The sequence below is a fragment of the Patagioenas fasciata genome, chromosome 19, assembly GCF_037038585.1.
Source record: "Patagioenas fasciata isolate bPatFas1 chromosome 19, bPatFas1.hap1, whole genome shotgun sequence".
Classification (NCBI taxonomy): Eukaryota; Metazoa; Chordata; class Aves; order Columbiformes; family Columbidae; genus Patagioenas; species Patagioenas fasciata.
This window is the reverse complement of record NC_092538.1, coordinates 12,082,247-12,100,335: the sequence shown is the minus strand read 5'-3', so window position 1 is coordinate 12,100,335 and position 18,089 is coordinate 12,082,247. Positions and strand designations below refer to the sequence as shown.

The window sequence follows — 18,089 nt, the reverse complement described above, 5'->3', positions numbered from 1 at the left end:
TGTTCTGTGCTGGGCAGCAATGTACGGTGAACGTCTTTTAACCTATTTATATATTGGCATAACTGGAATTTGTGCAGATAACCTGGCTATGCAGAGGGTGACTGGAAGGTAACTAAGAACCGGAGGCCAGGCCGTGGTGAGCTGGAGGCAAGGCCGGTTCTGCTTGGCTGTTGGGGAATATGCTCAAGGGGAACTTAACACCTGTTTCTGGTATTTGTGTACGTCTGCGCTGCCAAGTGGCTCTTTTCTGTCTCCACACGTTCCCTCAGGCCCAGCATGTCTGGTTTGCACCTTGTGAAGCAAGGCCGGGACAGGAAGAAGGTGGACGTGCAGCGGGATTTCACGGTGGCCTCTCCTGCAGAATTCGTTACTCGGTTTGGAGGGAATAAAGTTATTGAAAAGGTAAGTCACTGGCCTTTTGGCTATAGCATATTGCATTTTGTTCCCTTCTCTCGAGCTATGACTTCTCTCTCTATAAGGCTGTACATTGCAGATACCAAAATATTAATGTTCCTGAATTGGAAAGTTGTGCTTCTACCTGTAATAATTCTGCTTCCGTTTTGTTTTATATGTGATAGATAAACATCCCATTGTTTTAGCTTAGTGTGACGGGCAAAACAAAATGGAGTGAGCCAGAGTACTTCTGCTGATCTAGAAGGACTTATAGACAGATATAACAAAAGTAGACTGGAAAAAAACACTAAGAAATGTACTTAAAAACAGGTGCTCATTTAGTGGATGAGATCTCTTCCTCCCAGGCATCGGAAGTTTTACCCACTCGTTATGCCTGTTCTCATCTGTCCTTTGCTCTTTAATCCAGTCAGAGCATAATACATTAAAATCTTTATGGTCGAGCAGGAGCTGGTTTCTGAGCTGACTGATGGGCCATTGAATGTTCCTGCTGAATTGAACGCTGGCTGACGAACCCGCACGGCCCCAAAACCGGACAAACAGTGTGCAGAGAAAAACTCTTTTCATGATTGTTTAGTGTTTTGTGCTGTTTAGACTCCGTTCCATCCCTGTTTCTGGTGTGCTCAGGTCCTGATAGCAAATAACGGCATCGCAGCAGTGAAGTGCATGAGGTCCATCCGCCGCTGGTCCTATGAGATGTTCCGAAATGAGCGGGCGATCAGATTTGTGGTCATGGTGACTCCTGAGGACCTGAAGGCAAATGCGGGTGAGTTGTAAAGGCGACTGAAGGGGCACGAGCAGCTCCTGGCACAGATCTGTGTGCCCACAGGGGCGCAGAAGTTGAACGGTCTCCACTGCATCACGGAGCGTTCTGTCAAGGGAGCAGATTCAGCACTTCCAGTACTGTAGATTTGGGGAGTTTTAGACCAAGTGACGTTTATTTGGTTTGCAATCTAAATGAGACCTTCTGTGTGTTTGCAGAGTACATTAAAATGGCAGATCACTACGTCCCAGTTCCAGGAGGACCGAACAACAACAACTATGCAAATGTGGAGCTCATCCTTGATATTGCGAAGCGGATTCCAGTGCAGGTGAGAAGTGCCAAAGACTCTTTTCAAAACGGGAGGTAACGCCAAGCAATCTTCTCAAATAACGAGCTGGATCGGGGAAAAAAGACAGGTCAAAGAAATTGAAGTTACAAATCTGTACTAGCACCAAAAGGCAATGCGTGTTACAGCATGGTGGGTTTCCCAGCGGGAGTGTCTGCAGAGGGTTCCCATCACCCCTTCGCTTCCCTACACTCAGTTCCTCTCACCGTCTTGCAGCAGCCGCCTTTGACTTGTCTGCACGATGCAAGACCCTGGCCCTTCAAACTGAGCCTGCCCTGTGGCTCAGGGCCTGCACTGGCTCCTGAATGCTGTGAGGTGTTTGCCACGAGGAAAAGAAGAACTTGAAGTATCCGCACGCTTTCTATGTCTGCTTGTTTTACTAAAACAAAGGGTGAATTTGTTATTTTCTTGTGCAGGCTGTATGGGCTGGCTGGGGCCATGCGTCCGAGAACCCGAAACTGCCAGAACTTCTCCACAAAAACGGGATTGCTTTCATGGGTGAGGATGTGCACCTCGGATCTAATGTTTAGACCTTATTTTAAGATGGGTAGGTTTAGTGCAATAGAAAATCCTGCATTTGAGAGCCACGAGGTCTGGTTTGGAAGTGCAAGACTGATGATGTGTTCTTTACAGCAGTCAGAGCAACACGCTGTGCTGTCTGACGGCCGCTCTGCTTCCCGTCACCCAGGCTAATGAAACTAGATAAGGTTTGGACAGACACGGGAAATAGTTCTTGTATGGGAGCAGGGGCAAGTTCTCCAGTTTATCTTTGAATGTCATGAGATACAAAATCAGAAGAGATTCCCATTAGAGCAGATGGTTTCAAAATCTGAATGTCACCGTTGTCACTTTAAAGAGGGTGTTTGTGGTTGAGTTTTATGGAAGGGTAGAGTTTTACGTGGACAGTGCGTGGTCCATGTAACAGTAACAGTGTCGTTAACCAAGTGCTGGAGATGTTTGACTCAGTAAGCCTGAACCACACGGATTGGAATATTGGATGAGGTTTTGGAGACGTGCTGTGTTGAAACTGAAGATGGACTTGTGATAAAAGCCGTTGTCTGAACGTAGCCTGGGGATAGCGGCATCACCTTCTGACTGCTAGCACATCTTTTATCTGCAGTGGGTTGAGCCCTAACCGCAGAAATACTTTGGACTGCTGAAGAGGAGTAGGTTTTAAAGCTGTATTTTAATTTCAGTTTAAATCTCATACCAATCGTACACTACAGTCAGATGCAAACCACACTTCAAGTAAAATCAGGGCACTGAATTATTATTCCGGTAGCGTGTGATGCGCACACCTTGTGCCAGTTCCTGGTACCTGCAGGCCCAGCTCGCGGGCACACGGACAGAGTGACACAAGTGCCAAGACTTCTCTAACAGGATGGGCAGTTGGGACGTGTCTGTGGTTGTGTTGCCCAGTTTCAGTTGCCTTTTCATCCTCCTTGGTCAAAAGTACTCTAATCTGTTTGCCAGTTGATTCATGCCAGTTGAGATGTGACACTCAGTAACCCTAGGAGTGTTTATTTATCTGTCCTACATGGAACCTAAATTTGATTTCTGGACTTCTCCGTGATGTCTGATTTCTCTTGTGTCTCATGCGTTGGTTTTGCTCTTTGCAGGTCCTCCAAGCCAAGCGATGTGGGCCCTGGGAGACAAAATTGCGTCTTCAATAGTGGCTCAGACTGCCGGCATCCCGACCCTTCCGTGGAGCGGCAGTGGTGAGAACGAGATTGCCCCGTGTTTATCAAAACCTTCCTAAGCTTTTTTTCATGACAATATCTAATCTTTAAGTGTCTGTGCACAAAGAGATGTCCCGAGTGACGTTCCTTCTGTTCAAGGTTTCAAATTCGTATTAGTCAAGGCTTAGACATAGTGTCTACAGTATACGTGGGCGTATCAGGCAAAACCTCCGTGTCGTGTAACGTGCTCTAAGTCTGACAGCACAGCTGTAGTATCTGACATTTCTGCAGTCTCTGCTTTTCAGCCGTGTAGTTTTGGAGCACACAGACAAAAGGGCTTCCATGGAACCTCTACGCAGTTTCAAAAGAGTGTAAATAACAGCGCGTTTCTCAGAATTGCGCAAGGGAGGTGAAGGAGGACGTAATCTGTTGGATTAAGAGATCTGCTCCACAGAAAACAAAAAAAGAGATGCTTGTTGACATTCTCCGTTCTCTCTTCTGTGAACGCTCCCGGACTGGTTCCTGTGGAACTCCGGCTGCTCTTTGTTTCGCTGGTGTCTGACGTGTGTGTTCTCACTGAGCCGTGCAGCAGAATGCGCTCAGAAGATCGTGCTTATATTTCAGGTCTTCGAGTGGATTGGCAGGAAAATGATCTTCAGAAGCGAATCTTGAATGTTCCTCAGGAACTATACGAAAAAGGCTACGTGAAGGACGCCGATGACGGGCTGCGGGTAGGTGGCTCCTGTTTGGGAGGTATCTGAGGTCTCCTGGAGAGAGAGAGATGTTTAATTTGTCTTTAATAGGAGAACAAACTAGAAGTAGACTGTTGGTTTCACAGAACTGAGTCTTGAAAAGTGGGAAGTGATCTCTCACATGTCAGCTTTGGGCCCAGCCTGCAGAATTGGGTGAGATTCAGGAGAAAGAGGCAAAATACGGGACCAAAGTTGTATTTCATGAAGAGCTCTCTTCTGGTTTTTGTTTCACGCGGGAAGGTGTTTTTAATCGAGACCCATCACCTCACACTTGGTTTCATCTTCTGTTAAGTTTCACTTTGAGGAAGATTTCTAGAATAAGAAACATTCCTGGCACAACACGGGATTTAGGAGTTTTCCTTTGGGAACAGAGCGGGTGGAGTGTGTGATTTTTCCATGTTACCCAACTTAACGATTTTCTGTATTATACAAAAGCTTTTCTGTGAGTTTGTGAATTTAATGGCGTGGAGCAGTGACAAAAGATTCTGTGTTCACCTCGATAGGCTGGAGCTCTCGATGGCCACAACATCACTGCTGATTTTTCCAACTACAGGCACCCTCTCAACTGGGATATTTGATTTCTATCCCGTTCATGTCTTGGTTGTGAAGTAGAGTTGGATATGGAAGCTTGGACACAAATCAACAGGGAAATAATGGTCTTTTCAGTGTGATTCTGCTGCCTTTTGGTGCTTACCCGTGTTTTCTGCCCATCTTGGCCAGGCTGCTGAGGAGGTTGGCTACCCTGTCATGATCAAGGCTTCCGAAGGAGGAGGAGGGAAAGGAATCAGGAAAGTTAACAACGCAGACGACTTCCCCAACCTATTTAGACAGGTAACTTTTCCCATTGATTTGCTCTCTTGTTCTACATGTTCAGGTTGGGTGATTCTGAGACCACTGTATCAAAGATGTTAAAAACAACTGCGTTAAGCGTCAGAGCCTGTTTAGCTGCTTTGGACCACAGATTCATGCTCTCTTTGCTCAGTATGTTTGTAGGGTTACAATATATCTGCGTATCCAATACAATTGTCAAATGCCCAGGCATCTTAGGAGATGCTGAATAAATCCAAGTGATGGAGGGCATCTGCAATGTAACTCAAAAACGTGGGGGGACACAAACCTTCTTTAATTTGTGGGTTATCTAGGAAAGCTGTGAGGAGTGGCAACAGCACTGTAGTTATATACAAGCGAACACAGGGTGTTTTCACCCTGTAGTGGCCCATGCAAGATACTATGGATGTTTCTTGGGGTGATGGTCACCAAGCGATGTGCCCGTTCCTGTGCTGTCTCTGCCGCAGGTTCAAGCCGAAGTGCCGGGCTCCCCGATCTTCGTCATGAGACTGGCCAAGCAGTCGCGGCACCTGGAGGTGCAGATCCTGGCGGACCAGTACGGCAACGCCATCTCCCTCTTTGGCCGGGACTGCTCCGTGCAGCGCCGCCACCAGAAGATCATCGAGGAGGCACCTGCTTCTATTGCCACTTCGGTGGTGTTTGAGCACATGGAACAGGTGAGGGTGGCTCTGTGAGTTCTCTTTTCCTTGGGAGACTCCAGAAACAGCCAGGATTTTTGTTTTAAACATCACCAAGAGTTTGGCATTGTTGAATCTTTTAAAGGAGCAATATAGTTGCATGTCTTAAACCACTTAGTGTGGGCAACCGCTGACGTTGCCAGAACTGGCTGAATCCACCATCTGCTGCCAAAGAGCTGTAGAACTCCCTTCAAAAATGTGTGCACCCCAAAAATGGGAGGAAAAGGTGTTTTAAATGCATATTGTGATATTAAAAGCAAACTGTGGGAGCTGTATGAATTTTCAGTACTATTGTAAGTATTTGCTTCAAGCTCTGCCCTCTGTAAACAGTATAAATAACCTGGAAATCAAAAGTCTTGTGCCACGTGCTTTTCTTTGAGCAGTTTTCGGGCCTGTCGCAAGCTTTTGGATGTTTTAGAAATGCAAAACAACCTGCAGTGGGTGTGATGGATGCACTGAGCATGGGGCCTGGCAATCAGATACGTTTTCTCCTGTGTCCTAGTGCGCGGTGAAGCTGGCCAAAATGGTGGGGTACGTGAGCGCGGGCACGGTGGAGTATCTGTACAGCCAGGACGGCAGCTTCTACTTTCTGGAGCTGAACCCCCGCCTGCAAGTGGAGCACCCCTGCACCGAGATGGTGGCGGACGTGAACCTGCCGGCAGCGCAGCTGCAGGTGAGCCCGGCCGCTGCTGCTCCGCCGCGGCAGCTGGAGCCGCGTTAACGTGGGGTGTGACAAACCTGCTGTGCCCAAGCCTCAGTAAAACGGACGCGGACTCTGGGCTGAGCCGCAGCCGCGGTTTTGCATTAAAACGGGATCACACGCTGGCGTTACGCAGATTGCCAGATCTTGGTACTGATGGAGGGGAGAATATAAAGAAAGTATTAGAGAGCTCTGCTAAATATGGCCTGTGTCCTCAGGTGCAAACAGGCGATAGAGAACTCCCCACGTTTCCTGCCTGGATTCCTGCTTGAATAGATGTGGCAAAGTGACCAAGAATTTGTCTTGATTTATTGCTTTTTCAAGGGGAAGTCATGACATTGGGTGACAGTGATGGCTCAGCCTTTTTGAACTGCAGCTCTTTAAAAGATCTCTCTGTGAGGAGAGAAATTCACTTAGTGGTGGGTTTCTTTTATTGCCTTCATTATTATCCTTATTTTTCCTTAGATCGCCATGGGGATTCCCCTGCACAGGATCAAGGATATCCGAGTGATGTATGGTGTTTCTCCATGGGGAGATGCAGCTATCGATTTTGAGAACTCAGCCCACGTCCCCTGTCCCCGCGGCCACGTCATTGCTGCTCGGATCACCAGCGAGAATCCCGACGAGGTCAGTGTTTTAAATCCGGTAGTTACTGATCACACTATAATTACTTCCCTCATTCTGGATTATTTACTGTTTCTTTAGGATGTATAGCAATGTCTGTCTGTCTTTACAGGGATTTAAGCCCAGTTCTGGTACGGTTCAGGAACTGAATTTCCGCAGCAATAAGAACGTCTGGGGCTATTTCAGTGTTGCTGCTGCAGGAGGGCTTCATGAATTTGCAGACTCTCAATTTGGTCACTGCTTCTCTTGGGGAGAAAATCGTGAAGAAGCCATCTCGTAAGTAGTCTGAATAGTGCTAGAACCTTGGAAATTGCTTGTTCTGTTCACGCCATGGTTAAAACAAGTCTCCTTACTTGTAGGAGTTTTAAGAGAAGTTTCCCTCTTTACTTGTTTTCCACATCATGGCCAGGCTTCTCACCCTGTCCTGCTTTGCAATTCCACCGTGTTGCACCTACACTTCTACACTTTTTGCTACTTCCCTTTGGTTTTTTTCTTTCTGCTTCATTCCTGCCTCGTGTGTTTGCTGCCGGGGTATGATACAGCGACCGTTGTGTTGGAGTCCCCGTTTGACAGCGTTCGGGTGGAAGGCTTCTAACAGGAAAACACTGATGACTTGTTACACCAGTGCCTTCTAATGCTTTATAAACCACTGAGTGTGAGCAACGTTAAAGCGCCCGCTCACAAGGCAGGACTGAGCATCCAGAGCCTGTCCTCTGTTCATTGTGGGTGGGATGGCAGCACGTCTGTCTGTCTGTCTGTCCGCCGTATCCCTCTGACGTGGGGTGGGTGCTCATGTGCTGGTACCAGTGGGACCTCCTGGGCTCGTAGCTGGCTGAGCTGCTCTTGTTCACACCACGGGAGCAAATCGATATTCCTCCTTTCCAAGCATGTCACACGGGATCTTGCTCCAGTGCACCCGCTCTTCTGCCATTTCCTTCAGCCTGGTTTTTCCCAACAGCTCGTGGGGAACTATCTGGAGTTACCAGTTTGCCCGTTACCGTTAGCATGGGCCAGATCACAGGATTTCTTTTCTCTTTCAGAAACATGGTGGTGGCTTTGAAGGAGCTGTCCATCCGCGGCGATTTCCGAACCACGGTGGAGTACCTGATTAAACTGCTGGAAACAGAGAGCTTCCAGCAGAACCGCATCGACACGGGCTGGTTGGATCGGCTTATTGCTGAGAAAGTTCAGGTGCGGCTGCTCATTTAAAACTGGAGTGAGGAGGGGACACCAATTCGGTGCGTGCTGGTCGCCAGAGGAGAAGGATTAAGGAGTGCACTTACAGCTTTATGGATAAACATTTCCACTGGCCTTAATTTGTATTTATAGCAAAATCCCAAGTCATCTCTGTCAGGGAAAAGTCGTTTTCAGGTTGGCCAGAAAAGCATCTTCGTGCACATGGGAATTAAGGCTCGTATTTTGCTTTGCATTTTGGCACAGATGGGAGTAGAAATGTAGGTGGAGCCTCAGCTTTGAGGCTGTTGATTCTTCGAAGGGGTGTCCAGAACAGTCTGCACCAAAGGGGATGTAACTGTCGGATGTGCCCTTGCTTTCCAGGCGGAGAGGCCTGACACGATGCTGGGAGTGGTGTGCGGGGCTCTGCACGTGGCTGACGTGAGCTTCCGAAACAGCGTCTCCAACTTCCTGCACTCTCTCGAAAGGTAAAGCCACGGGCCGGTCTGCTAGATAGCTGATAAATGGGGTAGTTAGTTTTGGTATACAAGTTTTGTTCAAGTCCAGTCCATTGTGCATCTTTGAACCTGTTGGGCCCCTGAGATCTGTTTGGTGTCTTCTGGAAGGCAAGTTTTGTTTTGTGCTTCTCCCTCAAGGGGCCAAGTCCTGCCTGCTCACACCCTGCTGAACACGGTGGACGTGGAACTCATCTACGAAGGGCGGAAATACGTGCTGAAGGTACGACGCGCAGTGTGGAAACCCTCCCGCTTGCCACTTTCAGTTGGAAATATCTGCTTTGGGCTTAATCTTTGAAATACTTGTAATTATTGGAATTAAACCTGTACAGGGTTTGTTTGCTCTGCTTTAGTGGGGTTAAGTAATCAGTGCAATCTCCCTTATGGTGATATCCCATCATGTATTTCCATTGCAGTATCTGTGTGTTTCTCTGTAAATGTTTTGACTCTTCAGGGTCAAGAGCTGTTCTGCACGTGGTGAAGAACACACAGTTATAGGCAAAGGCTACAGCCTGTTCGCTGCCAAAACTCTCACTTGATGCTTCTGAATATGTGAATGTGCTCTGTTGGGTGCTGGAGCCCAGTTTCATCAGCAGGATGGAATTTGTAGCAATTTTTCCCTTTAGTGTTGCTTTTTCTTTGCTGTGTACGAAAAGCAGTGTTAGAAATACTGTTGAAAGGTTGCGAAACCAAGCATACGAAAGTTAGGAAATATTAGACTTAAGATTGCCTGTGCAATCTTAATTAGGTTATTTGGACAAATTTGTTACAGTGAAGTTTTTGATGGTGTGAGCATATACTGGGTTTTGCAACTATGAGTATTCTGCACCTCTGCACTTCATTTCTTTTACCTTGGCATCCCTTTGATGGGAAACAGAGACACTAAACAGCAGCTGAAATATGTGACTGACCCAAACAGGAGCTCGGCGGCAGAGCCTGGGACAGGATCCCTTTTCCAGGGAGAGATTTCGCTGCTTTCTCTGTCAGACAATCTCTCTTTTCTTTAAATTATCCCATTCATTATTAAATTTTAGTGCGTGACTGACTTTTACGTAGATCAGGGTGAGGAAATGGTAAATGATTGCGTAATCAAACCTGTACTGTTCATGCAGAGGTGCGAGAGGATAGAAATCAAGATCCATGGAGAGCGTCAGTTCTGGCATCTCCTGACTGGTGAATGCTCGGCAACCTCAGATCTTTTGTACATGTTTAGGTGACCCGGCAGTCGCCCAATTCCTACGTGGTCATCATGAACAGCTCGTGTGTGGAGGTGGACGTGCACCGGCTGAGCGACGGGGGGCTGCTCCTGTCCTACGACGGCAGCAGCTACACCACCTACATGAAGGAAGAAGTGGACAGGTAGCAGCCTGTTGAGTGTTTTACATACAAGCCAAAATTAGGGATACCTGTAACTTTATGCTTCCCAAAGATCAGCTGGGAGTGGAATTGTGTCCTAGGAAGAGGTTACTGGATGTATCATGGATGAGTTTAAAGAGATAGCTGCTTTCACCTGGGGAACAGGTCTTGGCTGCTGTTAGAAGAGAGGTCTGAATGTGTTCTGCTGTGGAGTCCACGTTCTCCTGCTGGTTCTTTAAAAGTACCCTTTCGGATTATTAAGAAAAAAGAGCCTGAAAATCCTAAAATCAATGAAACTCCACAGCCTCCTTAGAATTAGATCCAAGATCCACTATTTTAGTGCGTTCCCTCAGAATGCTCTGCAGGGATCGTAGCCACAAGGTCAGTAAATCTCAGGTTTCTGGCCTGGGAACCACTGGTGTCTGTTCTGTGACAGATGGAGAAGTAGAGCAGGGAAAGAGAGAATGGATTTTCCCCTTCCCATGATTTCCACGCGAAATTCTGTTCCGGTGATTTGTCCTGTTCTTTCCCAGGTATCGCATCACTATAGGTAACAAGACCTGTGTGTTTGAGAAGGAAAACGATCCCTCTATCCTGCGCTCACCGTCGGCTGGGAAGCTGATCCAGTATGTGGTGGAGGATGGGGGACACGTGTTTGCAGGCCAGTGCTTTGCAGAAATAGAGGTAAAAGAGTCTCAAAGAACCGACTTGGCTGTAGGTGCTGAATCTGCCCATTTGAATGCTTTGGAACTGGGAGTTGAGCATGAGGGATGATTCACAGTATTTCCCTTCCAAATTCTGTGTGGGTTTTAACCTGGACTCATGCAGGGATCAGCAGTGAGAGTGACAGGGTGAGGAAGAAATTAGTGAACAGCTGAAATTTGGGTGTTAATGACACTATACCAAGTGATACGCAAAACTTCTCAGGAGTGAGACCGTGGTTATCATCTTGACCACTGCTTAGTACTGACACAGGCTCAGAAGCAGAGGTATATGCCAGGATTAAGACTTCTCTGATGACCTGATCATTTCTCTGTTGATCAGATGATAAGTGTCGCTCCTCCCTTCTCCCCTGGAAGTTACTTAACTCGTAGAGAGGAGGAGGATGAACAATTTCTGCATCGGTGTGAGGAAAGCGCGAGAGGCTGTGTAGGAGTGCACGGCTCAGAACAGACTTGAGGGAGGGGAGGGTGTGTTGACAGAGGGGCAATTAAGCAGTTGGGGACAATGTGTAGGAGAAAAATATCAAGCCGGAGATCCAGATGTTTTATGTAAGTGCTTTTATGCTGCAACAGAGCCGTGGCTAAGGAGGAACCAATTCCTGTGTTCCCAGTTGTGGTGTGTAATACAGCAGCAGTAAAACTGGGCTGCCTCCCCACATAGACAGCCCTTCCGCTCCAAAGGCAAGAGCTTCCATGGTTGGTCTAAGGAAGCGTCTCTGAAGAGCGGTCTGAGAGCTGTGACCTCTGAAAAGTGGTCTTAGTTCCCCCTGCTGAAAGTGGACGTGTCGCTGTAGCTTTGGAGAGCGGCTGTACCACTTGGAACCTTTAGGGTGCAGCAGTTGCAGCAATAAATTGTATCTGCTTTGGTGGTTGTGTTGGACGTGGGACCCTCTTGAGTACCTGTTGGTCCAAGCAGTGTGGCACAGTGGTGTTCCTCAGGATGGCTTCCTGCCCTGCTGCTTTGGTTTTGCTGATTTGTTCTACCATTCGCTCTAGTGTCTGGGGTTTAATTCCTAATGTGTGTGCTGTTCAGCCTTTGGGAAAGCCTGAGCGCAAAAGGTGCTCGTGCAGGGTAGTTTGGCTGTGGTAGGACAGTGGCTGCTGGCTCTTCAAACTGGAACCATGGAAGCTGAGTGTGTAACCTGTTTTCCTTGCTACAGGTGATGAAAATGGTGATGACGCTAACAGCAGGAGAATCGGGCTGCATCCATTATGTGAAACGCCCAGGGGCAGTGCTGGATCCAGGCTGCGTGATTGCCAAGCTCCAGCTGGATGATCCCAGCAGGGTTCAGCAGGTGAGGAGTTGCAGGGAGCGCAGATGTTCGTTGTGGTTTTAATAGGGGAGCGATGTGCAGAGAGGTACGATATGGTCCAGTGTTCTGAACCAATTTCAGATCTGTGCGTTGTACTGGAATTGTCACTTTGCCATTTATTTGTCTCACATGAGGACTAGGACTCAGGTGATTGTCTCTTTCTCTGATTCAAGCTAAGCTCATGTACCATTCGTGTTCTTTTCGTACCTCAGTATTATTGTGGGTACACGGCTGGCTGGGATAGTGGGAGCTGGCCAGAGTCTTCTCTCTGTTCTATTCCTATGCAAGTTTATTTAACTTCTTTTCATCATGTATTCTTCTTTAAGTGACCCTCCTTGGGACGATGGGAGTTGATATCCCAGCCCCAAGAGTGTCAGGCCCTGTGAAAGCTGTTGAAGTACATCTGGAAATACAAAAACGAGCCTAGGCCACAGCTCATATTTAGGGTGAAAGGCAAAGAGATGTATTCATTTAGGGATGACGGGCTGGGATGTAACTGGTGGTGCTGGAAGAGACTCTGTTGTTCCTTTAGCAAGAACTAGTCGAAAATCATGGGAGGTGGTTGTGCAGGGGGTGGAAAGTGATTGTCAGCACTAAACTGTTGGCTTTTCCTGTGCTTTTCTTTGAGATTTTTGGTCATTCTGGATCTGAACAATGAGATCAACTGTAATGTGTTTGGGAGAGAGGCTGGAAGCTTATTTTGTGGGTGTATACAACATAGAACTCATAGAGATCCAGCTCATAACTTTTCTATCTCTCAACCAAGTGTTTTTTCCACTCTGGGGATTCTTCCAAGTTAAATCTGAGCCCCCAGATGAGGGTGACAGGGTGTTCCCCCATGGCTGGTGCCCAGGGGAGGGTTGTTGACACGGCTGTTCATGGTGTTTCCAGGCTGAGCTGCACACGGGCACCCTGCCGCAGATCCAGAGCACGGCACTGCGAGGCGAGAAGCTCCATCGCATCTTCCATTACGTCCTAGATAACCTGGTCAATGTGATGAACGGGTACTGCCTGCCAGAGCCCTACTTCAGCAGCAAGGTACCCAGCTCTCTCTTTCAGTCCCTGGACTGGCTGTGTGACAACAGTATTGACGAAGACCTCAATGAAAAGCCTTTCCTTTTCTCCCTTCTTGCTGCTCATTCTTTTCTTCGTGCTTGTCTCTGACATGTCTCTAGGTGAAAGGCTGGGTTGAGCGACTAATGAAGACTCTGAGAGACCCATCTTTGCCTCTGCTGGAACTTCAGGACATCATGACCAGTGTTTCCGGACGGATCCCACCCAACGTAGAGAAGTCCATCAAGAAGGAGATGGCCCAGTATGCCAGCAACATCACATCAGTCCTCTGCCAGTTTCCCAGCCAACAGGTGATCAACCACACTTATATTCAGGAATAAAAATTGGTTTGTCTTGGGGCAGAGAGATAGAAAATTCCTTTACATTATCTGGAGCGTAGTTGGACCTGAAAGATGCTTTTGAACATGGGATCTTCATGAAGAAAGATACTTACCTGTATCACTTGAGCTTGAAGGCTTGCCTCCTTCACTTGTGCTGAAACATGGGTGTTCCCTGCTCAGTGTAGCTTTAAACAGGCAGTTTGGAAGCAATTTAATCATCTCAGTGGCCTTGTGGGCATTTATTTACTTGCTTTTTGCCTGGTACCTGTGCTGCAGTGCAATTTGTGATGTCAACATAACCTTAAAAAAAGTGTGATTGTGACTAGAGGAAGCCTGATCGGGTAATGAGCTGTTGGAAGATGATTTCTCCAGTATACGATATTGTGCATTGATTTTTGTATCATTGACAGGTCATTAACTTTCCTAGCAATTTAAGGTCTGGCCTCAGCTGGAGCTCTGCTCTGGTGTGTCTGGAAGTTCTCAGCTTCTCTGCTGGCTGTTCAGCCGGATAATCCCCCAGGAGCGGGACGGTCACGGGTTTGCTCTCTTTCAGATTGCCAACATCTTGGATAGCCACGCGGCCACCTTGAACCGCAAATCGGAGCGTGAAGTCTTCTTCATGAACACGCAGAGCATCGTGCAGCTGGTGCAGAGGTGAGCCGTTCTCGGGTTGAAATCCCAGGCAATAAGCCTGCGTGTCCTTGAGGGAGCTCAGCGTGTGGCTGCCGGTGGGAGGCGCACGCAGATCCTTCCTCTTTTCCCTTTGCCAAATGGAAGAAAGATTCAACTTCTGTCCTGACACTGGTGACATCTTGGCCATTTCGTCGAGCCCCTGGCGTGTGTCGTGACTTTCAGAGTCTAGAGTTTTGAGTGTTTGTAGAAGAAAAAGGATGTTTTGATACAAAACGTGAGCCATGCTACCCCACAACAGTAGTGGCAGGGGTTATGTATTCACGTAAAACCGGGTTGTGCAGTGGTTTTCAGGACCAGGTGCCCTTCTTTCTGCACACAAACAGGCTGGTTCTGCCACTTGTGTTGAGTGTTACTCGCTTGCAGGTCTTGAGAAGCAGGGCCCTGCCCGTCTCGCTCGGTGCTGGGTTTGACGTGTTTGTTTCTGCAGGTACCGCAGTGGTATCCGGGGTCACATGAAAGCCGTGGTGATGGATCTGCTCCGGCAGTACCTCAAGGTGGAGACGCAGTTTCAGCATGGTGAGTCTCTCAGCACATCGAGGATTTGATTTCTGAAAGAAGCACATTTGGTCCTGTTCCAAGAAAGATGAGCCTGACTTTATGGCGAGGCTCAGCTCCGCAGGGTTGTTTTGTTTTGAAGGTCTGCCAGTCTGAGCCTGGGTTTTGTAGAGGTTTCATATTGGAAGCTTGATTTTTATTTTCTGATTTCTGAGCATCTGCACAAAATCAGGATCAGAAAGATGTTTAAATTCACCATGCTCTTTAGTTCTATCTTGCCCGTTTGTTGAGTTCTGTAGTAAGAAAATCAAGTGCAGTAAACAAAAGAAAAAGAAAATGAGTTATTTGTACCTGCTGTAAAAGACCAGCAAGCTGTTCCCTGCAAGAACAAACCTCAAACCTCAGCCTGAAACTGAGAATTGAAAGAAACGGCTTGCACTGCTGTGTCCGGGCACACGGTGGCAGTGCAGGACTGGCTGGTTTTAGGCTCTAGTTCTTACAGGTAGTTCAGATTTCACTCCGCCGTTCTCTTGTCCTGCTCCACCACCTGCGCTGACCTAGTGGTACTGCACATCCAGTTCTACTTCGATTTGCTGGTAGCAGAGGATGCTGCAAGGCTTTTTGCTCCTATTTTATCGTGGTTGTCATTTGAATGAAAGACTGAGCTCACCATTTCTCTCTTTCTGTTGCTCACAAAGGAGGTGTTTGTTCTTGAAACTGTTTTAATACAAGTAAGATCCTTAAAGTTTGCAGGTGGAGGAGGGGTGTGTGGAAATAATTCCTTCCCAGAATTGATTGTGTGTACCAGGCAAAGCAGATTCTCAACGCGTATATGTAGAAAACCAGATCTAGTAACTTGTATTCCTTGGCACAGAGGTGTGCAGACTGGAAAAATGTGCATTTCTGATTGCAGGTCACTATGACAAGTGTGTCTTTACCCTTCGGGAGGAGAACAAAAGTGACATGAACGCTGTATTGAACTACATCTTCTCACATGCTCAGGTCACCAAGAAGAACCTGCTCGTTACGATGCTCATCGTAAGTTGTTGTTTGGTGCTCTAGAAATTTGCTTCTTGTAAGTCTGATGCTTTGAAAGGTGCTGAATTGGCAGCTCTCGCCCTTGAAGACGGGAGCGAAAGTGGCAGCAACACTGTGGAGTTTCTTCACACGTTGTTCTTAGAGCGTCTCAGCCGGTGTTAGAGACCCAGAACGTGCTGCTCCGCTCGGTGTCTGGGCACCTGCTTGGTGGCTGTGCCGCACTGAGCGCCCATCCCAGTGCAATGGAGCCTGATTATGCAAGTGATTCACAAGCATCTGTGGGGAGATAAGAGTGCAGATTTAGCTCTGGCACTGGGTGTTAGCGGCCAACTTTCAGACACCGTCCTGTGACTTTATACTCGCTCTAGTTTGCTGCATCATCTTCCAGGGTCTCGGAGGGGCGCTGTCTTTATATAGCTCATGGTACTGAAACTGGAAAGCAAAGCACTGTACGACCAGCACAAAAAGTGGGTTTTTTTTGTGGTAATAATTTCATAATGGCAACATTTTTATGGTCCTTCACAACTAATGAGGGTGGCTTTCTGGTAGTGAGTGGCATTAGCCAACCCACGTGGAGGGGTTTCACAGGCTCTTCCTCAATGAGTTTGGTTCCACGGGCTTGGCAGTGGCTCTCGCTTCCTCCTGGTTGTAGTCTGAGCAGGTCTGATGGCCTCTGCAGAGGTGCCTTCAGTCCGCTGTGCTCGGGGCTGCACGTGGAATCTGAGCGGGACTCGGTGTCTCAGACAACGCTGGTCCCTCCAGACTGGGCCGCTGGCCCCGTGTGGCTTCCAGGGAGCTTGAGGAGCGGGGAACCTCCTGGGGCAGAGATTCCACCCTAGGAACACCAGTGAATCCTCGCGCCAGGACCTGCCGTCACCTCCTCGTGTTCCTCTGCCGTGTTACTCCTTGAAAAATCTCAGTTCTCATTAACTTCAGTCCCACTCTAATGGGTAAAACTCCCAGTAAATTACATTCCCAGGAAAAATAATTAAAAAACAGTTGAGTCCTGTCTCTTTTTTCTTATTTTCTGAAAAAATCCTCGTCCCACATAACGCTTTGAAGCAGAATGAGTGTCCACCTTCCTCAGGGCAGGATGGATTTGGCTACTACGTGGTTTCCAACAGACTAGGGTTAGGTATCCTGCTTCTTAACAGACTAATTACAATACTATATATCACTCTCCCCATTTTGAAACATAACGAGGTCTCATACTGCCAAAAACATGTCCAAAGTAGCCATCCACAAAATAACTCTCAAAAGCAGAAAAAGAGTCATAATTGTCCTAGGTTGAGACTGGGTTTCTTAAATTCTAATTTGTAAGATATAAGGACCCTGGAGTTCTTTCTTTCTGGCTATCCTTTTTTTCCCTTTCTTTCCCGTTTTGGTGTGTGGTGTGATTGTAAGTAACGCTTGCCTTAAGAATCTCATTATTTGAACACGGAGCCATATTTCCTCTGAGAATTCTGGAGTAGCTTTGAGCCGGGGCTGTTCATTTCTCAAGTAATCATGCTGGTGTGATGGAGAGAGAAAATGGCAGCTGTTCGCAGCTCAGGCCTTCAATTTTCTTCAGAGTCCAGTCACTCAAGTGTGTAATTACACGGGGGTGCCGGGGAGGCGTTGGGCCTTGTCAGAGAGCTGGTTTGAGGCTTTGCTCGCTGCCTTTGCCAATCAGCGCAGGCGAAAGCACCAGCTACCTGCTTTATTTTGTTGTTGTCATCCTGATTATTTCTTGCTAAAATGGGACTGGAACTTTTTGTCTGGTTTTTCACCTCGGTGCGAGCCCATCTCAGAGGCAGGGGCCTGGCGCTGGCCGCCATGTCTGCCTGAGGGAGCGAGGGGAGCGTGGGCAAACACCGAGGGGTTTTGCTTTCTCCTTCCTGCGCGGTCGCTCTTCCCACCGCAGTCGGCTGCCGTCCCTGTTTGCTAAAGCATAAAATGTACTGGAGAAGACCACCCTGCACGCGGTGGAAGAGATAAACGGGGGATGCCGGCAGCGTTTGGATGTCTGCGCGGCCTCCGCTGGCGCGGTGCCCAAGGCCTTGCACATGTCTGAGCGTGAGCCTGAGCAGGGACGATGGTGTCACCTATGGCAGCGCTTGGGATCGGCGTCTGCTGAGTTCCAGGTCACCCTGTTAACCAAAAGCCCGTCGTTCCTCTTCCACCTCACATTACTCTTCGTGTCTGAGGGATCCTGTGGCGCATTGGGCAGAATCGTGGCAAAGCCCATGGCGTTTCTGGGTCGCCAAGCTACTTACGTGAGGTGGTTTAAGTTTGCCCTTGGAGGACAAACGTCGTGTCAAAATACCATGATGCTTATGTTGCTGTAATTGATGTATCCCGAGGAATCTGTTATTAACGAGGGCCTCTGAGGATGGTTTTAGTAATAGTGTTATGCTGCCATCATTCACTTTTTTAGCTAGCAGGCGTTTGAGGCAGGAGGGGAACTACTTCATCCTTCATGGATTTGTTGAAATATAGTGTGATTTGGAGCTCTATGTTCATTTTATGTACTGAACTGACTGTTGTGCGCCCATCCCAGCCTTGACGGGACAGGATCACTTGCAGCACAGCACACGTCCCGTGTCCGAT

At 47.9% G+C, this 18,089-nt stretch overlaps 1 protein-coding gene across 9 annotated transcripts in view; it reads left to right on the top strand.

Annotated features, from left to right (window-relative positions):
- Window positions 1–18,089, top strand: part of ACACA (acetyl-CoA carboxylase alpha) — a 116,434-nt gene that overhangs the window by 25,295 nt on the left and 73,050 nt on the right. For all 9 annotated transcript variants that reach the window (XM_071816822.1, XM_071816821.1, XM_071816824.1 and 6 more), the window contains 22 exons: window positions 270–402; window positions 1,039–1,177; window positions 1,393–1,502; window positions 1,937–2,018; window positions 3,140–3,238; window positions 3,824–3,930; window positions 4,672–4,782; window positions 5,247–5,456; window positions 5,980–6,150; window positions 6,643–6,804; window positions 6,914–7,077; window positions 7,842–7,992; window positions 8,359–8,462; window positions 8,631–8,712; window positions 9,703–9,848; window positions 10,379–10,529; window positions 11,728–11,862; window positions 12,772–12,918; window positions 13,056–13,244; window positions 13,828–13,928; window positions 14,395–14,483; window positions 15,376–15,500. In XM_071816822.1, coding sequence (XP_071672923.1) covers window positions 270–402; window positions 1,039–1,177; window positions 1,393–1,502; window positions 1,937–2,018; window positions 3,140–3,238; window positions 3,824–3,930; window positions 4,672–4,782; window positions 5,247–5,456; window positions 5,980–6,150; window positions 6,643–6,804; window positions 6,914–7,077; window positions 7,842–7,992; window positions 8,359–8,462; window positions 8,631–8,712; window positions 9,703–9,848; window positions 10,379–10,529; window positions 11,728–11,862; window positions 12,772–12,918; window positions 13,056–13,244; window positions 13,828–13,928; window positions 14,395–14,483; window positions 15,376–15,500 — 2,908 coding nt within the window. The remainder of the gene's footprint in view (window positions 1–269; window positions 403–1,038; window positions 1,178–1,392; window positions 1,503–1,936; window positions 2,019–3,139; window positions 3,239–3,823; window positions 3,931–4,671; window positions 4,783–5,246; window positions 5,457–5,979; window positions 6,151–6,642; window positions 6,805–6,913; window positions 7,078–7,841; window positions 7,993–8,358; window positions 8,463–8,630; window positions 8,713–9,702; window positions 9,849–10,378; window positions 10,530–11,727; window positions 11,863–12,771; window positions 12,919–13,055; window positions 13,245–13,827; window positions 13,929–14,394; window positions 14,484–15,375; window positions 15,501–18,089) is intronic.